Source organism: Empidonax traillii, unplaced genomic scaffold (assembly GCF_003031625.1).
Source record: "Empidonax traillii isolate 1590-97213 ecotype Southwest subspecies unplaced genomic scaffold, ASM303162v1 scaffold172:size1107868, whole genome shotgun sequence".
NCBI lineage: Eukaryota > Metazoa > Chordata > Aves > Passeriformes > Tyrannidae > Empidonax > Empidonax traillii.
Genome location: NW_020955365.1, coordinates 963,088 through 970,839, shown reverse-complemented (window position 1 = coordinate 970,839; position 7,752 = coordinate 963,088). Strand labels below are relative to the sequence as shown.

General features: G+C 45.2%; 1 protein-coding gene across 2 annotated transcripts; it reads left to right on the top strand.

Moving 5' to 3' along the window:
- Nucleotides 1-500: 500 nt before the first annotated feature.
- Nucleotides 501-7,464, top strand: PDE6H (phosphodiesterase 6H). 2 transcript variants are annotated; one of them, XM_027885796.1, is made up of 4 exons: nucleotides 501-561; nucleotides 5,154-5,340; nucleotides 5,609-5,649; nucleotides 6,519-7,464. In XM_027885796.1, the coding sequence occupies exons 2-4, from the start codon at nucleotides 5,201-5,203 to the stop codon at nucleotides 6,593-6,595; spliced, it is 258 nt and encodes an 85-aa protein (XP_027741597.1). In that variant the 5' UTR covers nucleotides 501-561; nucleotides 5,154-5,200; the 3' UTR covers nucleotides 6,596-7,464. The 2 variants fall into 2 exon arrangements, with proteins under 2 accessions (XP_027741597.1, XP_027741596.1); XM_027885795.1 differs by lacking the exon at nucleotides 501-561 and adding an exon at nucleotides 1,848-2,157.
- The last annotated feature ends 288 nt before the right edge of the window (nucleotides 7,465-7,752 follow it).

Sequence of the window (7,752 nt, the reverse complement as noted above, 5' to 3'; positions counted from 1 at the left end):
CCTTGAGCAGACTCAGCACTGTTGACATTGGGTTGATTGCATAAGTTGCTCTGTAAGGTGTGTCTTCACCTTTGTAGCATTGCTGAGAAATTTTCTGGAAACCTCTCCAGGCATTTACCAGCACAGGGGAGGGATAGGGGGTGATTAGGACCAAATCCTTCGTGCCCTGACACGTGCAGACACAAGTCTGTGTGTGTGTTTTCCCAAGCAGCAGCATTGCTCAAAGGGCAGCTTATTTCTTTATTTCTCTTTGCTTCTCCAGAGATCTCACCCCAGGAGCTCCAGAGAGGCCGCTTTTCTTGCAGAAAGCGGTACATCACCCCTCAGGAGCGTGCCAAGGCTCTGTTACTCCCCTAGACCTTGCTGCAGCTGTGCCTGCACAGTGCTGGTCTCCCAGTGCTCCCCCCACCTCCTTGCGCCATGTAATCGCCCGCCCACGACTGGTGTCCTGATGTCACCTGGTGGCAGGGTATATCTGGAGGAGAAAGGACACATCGAGACTCTTTCTACACAGGCTGCAGGACAGGAGTTGAATGATTTGGAAGAGGAGCCTTTGGTAATGTAAGTGTTCTCCAGGAGCTCAAATCAATAGAGGGGGCAGGGGGATGAAAAAGGAACTGGCTACAAAACTGAAGGGAGAGAAAAGCCCATATAAAACTCTATGGGGAAAAAAATCTGGATGTTTGAACTTGGAGAGTGCAAACAGGTCCGGTAGCTAGGAGAGGAAATTGTGGTTCTTGCGTGTTTGTTTTCTGTTTCCTCTAACATTAGGGCAGATGCTGGAGCTCAAAGCTCCCTGGCTGTACAAGCAGCTCTGCTGTCTGCAGGCTGCTCAGTTTCCCATTCTGGGCACCCCTTGGTCAGTGTTCCCTGGAACCCCCTGGGCTTGTGTCTGAGCAACTTGCTGAGCCTGCATGTAAGCAGCACAGGGGAGCTTCTGAGGAGCAGCTGGGACAGGCAGCTGGTGTTTCCTGCTCTGCTGCCCAGCTGTACATGCAGGAAATGTCAGTGGGGAGTTTGTAACCTGTGATGCTGTACCTCTGGTGTTACTGAATCCCTTCTTTCTCCTGGGATAGTCTTTCCGGTTATTTGCGTTTGGGAATATAGTTCTACTTTAAATGAGTTTCTGTCTTCCAGAGTGCATTCTCTTTCACCTGCTCTTGGTCTTAAAACAGCTGCTAGATGAAGGGTTTGAGACCCTGTGTAAAACACAGGAGCAGAAAGGGCTGGACCTTTGTGGACTTTTTCCATCACTATGATTAGCCAGCTCAAGCAACTGAGACTGGAGCTGTGAGACTCCTCAAAGGCACCTTACACTGGATACAATACTCCCTGTTGAAAGTCTGTCTCCAAGGATGGTGCTAGTGGCTCTTATGAGTTTGGGAGCTGAGCATGCAAGAAGCCCAACAAAAAGAATGTGAAAACAAGGGTGTTTCCTCCTGATTGCTGTCTGCTTCCCATGTATCCCTGAATGGAGTGCCATGGCTCATGGAGGTTCTGTGTCTGACACCCCTGAGACAGCATAAGACAAGTGCATATGGAGAAGTCTGTATTTTTGAATGTTTTGGACAGGGGAAGATGAGTTCCTACACCAAAACTGTCTGAAGAAGATCAAGTGATGCATCTACATTATCTGCCAGGGACATCTTCCACAGAGAATCAGAGATTAAGGACAGGGTAGATTAAAGAGTCAGCATTTGTCAGTAGTATTCAAGCCCTTTAAATTCAAAGAAAACTAAAATAAGGATGATTAACCTGGTCAACAACCTGGAGGTGGGATTTCTGACGCAACTGAGATAAACCCATTAATGTGTATTAGGTATAATTAGCATTCCCACGCAAGCAAAGCTCTTACCCAGAGGATTAAACCCTGGTCTGGGCAGAAATGCTGTCAGGGGCAATTAATTAACACTTTGTCAGGGGAGAGGGCAGGGGAAGTGCATGGCAGAGGATCTTATGCCTCAACAGCCTTTGCATCCACAGCCATCAGCTCTTGCACGGGAGCTGCACCCCCGTGCTGGCAGAAGCAGAAGAGCTTTGGCAGACCAGGAAGCACTGGGAGGAAGCATCATAGCACTTGCAGAGATCTAAAGGAGACTCAAAACGTTTGCCAATCCGCCTCTTTCATCTGCTACCAAATACTATCCAAGTAACCAGGTATGGTAAGACAAAAGGCTGTGAAGAAGCTGCTATTGGTATTTCTTTCATAGCTGTGATCCTGGGGTGCTGGTCTGGCTGTGTGTAGGGGCAGTTGGTTTCCAAGATGTGGGAACTGGGGCAGGTTCCATGTTGTGGGTCAGGGCCATTCCAGCATGAATGGAGAAATCTTTGACTGTGCATGATGGCAAGTGAGTCCCACCAGCTCAATGGTGAGAGAGCAGCTTGATTCCTACTGCAAAATGTGGTTGTTGTGTGGCATTAAGGTTGCTTTCCATCCTCGGTCAAATCTTTTAGTGATGCATGGAGAGAATGGGTAGAGGGAGGTTAGGAAGGGAGAAATTAGAATTGTCCCTCACTAAAAGTTTCATCAAGTGCTCTTTTTTGAATTCATGCTGGTGAGAGAGGATGAAGTATGATTTGGGCAGATAATTTTTCCTACCAAATCCTGGGTTATTGAGTAGCTGGTAGATGGATACAGCTACTTTGTACTGGGGAAAAAGGAAAACTCCCAGTACTGAATCTTCCCCTTAGCTATTCCTCTGTTGAGTCGAAGTCAGGGACAAGGTGTGGACCCTCAAAGACATTTTTGTCGTTAAGGTATCATGCCAGCAACTATCTATTAAGGTAGCATGACAGCAGGGTTGGTGAAGCAGGGCAGGAACTCAGTTGGAGATGGAGCTCAAATGCATCCTACAAATTTTGGAAGTCAGTCCTAAGGGATGGAAATCTGTTAGCTGCTTTGTTTTTCCTGTTGTACTTTTGGGAGTAGCCCTTGAGAGGGGTGCTAGGTATCTTCGATGTCAGATTGACATGGTGCTTAAAACTGGACGTGTGTCCCTTGTAGTTCAGGAAGGGTATCTAACACAGACAGACAACCTGCAGAGGAGAACTGCACCTGAGGCAGCGTCATAAGAATATACTTTGGGGCATTAGCAGACATGCTATGAAACAGTATTTTGATGCAAATCATTTTGTTGTGGGGAAGTACCATCTGAATTCCTTCCATCCTGAATAACAGTGAGGCACCAAATTCTGTGTTTGTTTTGGAGCCAAAGTGCCTTCATCTCTCAATTTGGCCCTAGAAAACTGTGAGTCAAAAGATTTCATCACCAGCAAGGATGAAATCCAGCAGTGCAGTCCAGGTCATACCTACCACTGCACCCCCAGTCTCATTCGGTAAAAGATAAAGGTGGCAGTGTTTGCCTGTCCTACCATCATGCTGTGGGAATAAAGCTGTAAATACTGGGAGACTGTTCAGGTGCTTCAGAGATGGCAGGCAAAGAAGTAACTTCTACAGTTCAAGCTGATCCCTGTGTTTGTGGGCACAGTGTGTGCTTAGGAAGCGTTGTGTTACTTGCGGAGGAATAGCATCTGTGCATACTTCAGCTGCAGACACAACCATCTGCTGCTCCATTTGGGGCTGCTGGAACCTGTCCAGTCTCTTGCTTGGGATATTACAGCTGAGACAGAAGCCTGACCACAAGCGACAGAAGAACTACCATTTGGAACCATCCTACTGCTGCCACAGATGGAAAGATGTCCTGGGTGAAGTATTCCTAAACTGCCACAAATACAGAAATATGGCTCTTCACCTTGCACTGGTGTGCAAGTGACACAGGAAGATTGCTCAGATGATCTTTCTCCTTGTATCCCAGGCTTTGCTTTCCAGCACTCTGGCTATTTCTGGACAGTCAAATACATGAACCCTCTTTAGACTAAGGAAAAGAAAATCTTTGATGGCGTTTATAGTTCTGAGATTAAAAGTCCCAAGTGTCACGGCAGGTGATGTTGGGGATTAAACTAGAGTACTATGGTGACATAATGAGATTAGTCTTTAGTACCAAATCCTGAAGTTAATTCCATCAGCGATTACATCAGCCTGGATGCACAGGGATAAACACCTGGAGATAGGAGATATGTAGCAGTCATGGGGAAAAACGTGACTTCAAGGAAGGGAGAAAAAAAATTGCATTTATTTTTATCAATAAATACACTTGCTCAGACCATTCTACCATACTAATTAGCACAAAATTTAATGGAGGGCTGGAAGCTCCCCTTTGGGCACTACTGAGACTTACTGCAGCAGTTCTGTCCTCTAAGGAAGGAGAGATGTCTCCCAAACAAAAATTGTTCCCTGATAACTGTTTAGCCCCTGTGAAGTGGAGCTGGGCTCATGTACAGTGTGGTGAAGAGAGGTTAGCATATGTAATATAATTTTCAAAAATACCAAAATGGCCACATCCTGGAGAAAGTTACTCTTCTAAATACTGTTCTAAATCCTGAGAAATTAACTTCTGCATAAAAGACTGTCTCCAAGCCTTAGCCTTCTCTGTAATCTTTCAACATGCTGTGCTATTTCCTGTAAGTTTGGTATTGACAATCATGAAGCCCTAACAGCAGCTCCACCCAGACAAACGGCCCATCTAGCTCAACAACCCATGTCCATCAGTGTTCATCAGATAATGCTTAGGCACAGGTGAACTATATCATGATCATTCCTAAGGACAGGATATTTCAATAAACCATACGTGTGTCTTTGTGGTTCCTAGTAGTCAGGTCCTGAAACAGTCAGTAAAAACATCAGCACTGCTATTCCAAGGCTAACTAGAAAACAAACAACATCAGCATTTACTTTTCTATTTTATCAAAACTGTAAGGCAAACTGCTGCATCAACCTGTCTCCAAGAGTCCATCTGTGTCTGAGACAAAAGAAGGTGTGAGTCCCCATGACTTTGGAAGTCATTGCCACATGGGGTTAAGTGTCCTTCTGGCCTTAGCTCAAGTGTCCTTCATTTGACATCTTAATTCTAGCATACCAGATGAAAGGCAGTGTTACCCTGCTTAATTTGTATGCATTACAATCTTTCTTTATCTTTAATATAATTATCTTTAATCCTCTCACAATTATATTTTTCCATAATTCTGTCAACTGACTACTGATACCTAGAAGAGATAAGCAGAGTGTTGTGTCAGTCCTTGCTGTTATCTTGCAGACAGAGAGATCTGAGAGAGGTGCGTGCCTGCTGCACACAGCCCAGCGATGAGTGAGACCCCAGCGGCCACTCTCAACACTGGAGATGCTCCAGCTGGTTCCACCACACCACGCAAGGGGCCTCCTAAGTTCAAGCAGAGACAGACAAGGCAGTTCAAGAGCAAGCCTCCCAAAAAAGGAGTAAGAGGGTAAGGGAATTTTGGAAAGAGAATAAACCATGCTAGTTGGGTGGCTCCCCACTCTTAAGCTGGGCTTCCGCAATACCATCTTTGCTTGGGCAAGGAGCCAGAAGGCTTCCTCCTGCCCCCTGGTACCATCAGCTCTCCAACCTGGAGCTGCTTCCCTTCTTTTGCTGCCTACCCACAATTCTGCTTCCTTGGCTGGGGGGTTCAGGGCAACTCCCCTTTCCTTGCTGCTGGCCCAAACTCACTCCTTACCTGCTCTTTTCTCTCCTAGGTTTGGAGATGACATCCCAGGCATGGAGGGACTCGGCACAGGTAAGCTCTGCAGGATGTTGTTGTCATTCCCTGCTTTAACACAAGTGCAGAGAAACTTCATGATGGGAGAGGATTCTGGGGAGACCTCTTTTTTCCCCTGGTCTCTCTGCAGCTCTCAGGGTCACCAGGGAAGGCTAGTACTACCTCTGCAAGCTGCCACGTTCATGCTTATGCTTTCATACAGGACAAGACAGAAGGGCCATTTAGACATGCTTCAATTTCTCAATACTCACATTTGGCTGCTAAAGTGCTTGTTTGTTTTCTGATAATTATCTGGCTAAGAATTTCAGCAGCATGAGGTTCTCAAAGAAATGCTAAATGCCAAGCTATTAATATCAAAAATCACAGGAACTAAATCCCAGATGGTTAAGTATTTGTGTTGTCATCAGAATCCTAATTTTAAGAATTTTATGTACCCGTCTGGGATTGAGAAACATGCACTGGATGAGCTGTAGCCAGTCAGAGCTTTGTAGGTACTGATAACAAGAGAGCTACAGAACCTGTAGACTAAATTAGTTAACATCAAATTTAAAATTGCACATCTTCAAGGAGATAACATTTTGGTTACAGGTAGTTTGTAGGAACAGGAGAGACCACATAACCGGAATGAATTTTTACACCAGTTTGCATAGTCACTGAAGAGACTGTAGGAAATGCCGGCTTGCTTTTACTCACAGAGAGAAAATACACTGATCTGGTTTGGTCTGACAGGTAATACCAGATCTGAAATGCTCAGCTGCTCATTTAACCTTCAGGTGGAGTCTCATTCTTCTTAATGTTTCCTGAGTAAATCAGCCTTTCCATTAATAAAAAATAAATACAAGGAATACAGGGACCAGAAGCTATTTCTCGTTTTCTCTCTTTTGCAGATATCACAGTGATTTGCCCATGGGAAGCTTTCAGCCATCTGGAACTGCACGAGCTGGCCCAGTTTGGGATCATCTAATGTGTCAGCATCTCTACTGGTGTCACCACAGATTTCAGCATGGTCTTCACCACCTTTGACACTTATTTTTGGCCATTGCATCCAACCGCTTATGGGCAGGGTGGTTTTGTAAGAGCTAGTTATGAGAAAGTCCTTTGCAGATTAATTTGGCAAAGAAGTTATTTGGGACCCTGAGCAGACCTCATGTTCCATGTGATGAAAACTACTGAAAAATGTCTTAATGTCTCCCTGCACTATATTATTTTCTCTCTCACTGTTATAGCTATTCAATATTTATGGAGATACAGGGAGGCTGAATTTGAACTTCATCCCTGCTTAGCTGAGATATTGTGTGCATGTATGTCCAGACCTAATTATATCAAGCCCATTCTGTTTTCTTCCCTCCTTTCCCAGCAGCTTTCTATATAGAATTTCCATGGGTCCCCATGTTATTTTGGCTACCAATTATTTGCTGAGAGTACATCTGCAGAGAACAGCTTTAGAGTCACCAGTCCAGACATTAGGCAATCTTTCCATAGGAGAACCTTCTCCAGGGGTTCACCATAAGGAATGTGCTGATAGGATTTACCTCATCAGCAACTGGGGAAAAGGGCTTGCAAATTCTGTATCTGCTGTACTGCCCACAAGCCATGAGCCATGAGAGTCTGGCTGTTATAATAACGTTAAGTGAAAATGTGTGTGTCTGAAATCAATAGCTAAGTGAATTAATCCTATTATTCGTTCCTTTATCGTTGCAATTCCAATGAAGCAGCACTCCAAATGATGCTGTGTTTCCTCTCCTTTGATGGGATGCCCTGTATGACACTTGCACTGTCCCCATGCCCATAGATATTTAGATGAGACATTTGCTCCCCAGGACTTGCTTGCTGCCGGTTAAGAACAGAGAGAAGCATTATAATCTGTCACCAGACTGTTCCAGCAGTCCCGTCACATCCAGCAGAAGATGCTAATGCATTGATTGCTCCCTCTTCCCTGTATTTAGCATGGGGCAAGTCTCCCTTCACACTGCCCCCCATAAGCAGGAAGGCTTTTCTCTCTTCTCCCTCTTGCAACTTCAAGCTCTGGAGCTTGTCTGGACAAGCAAGCAAACGGTGTCCCCAGAGAGAGGTAACAGCAGAGCAAGCAGGGAGGCAAGAGAAGGGTATAGGATGAGTATA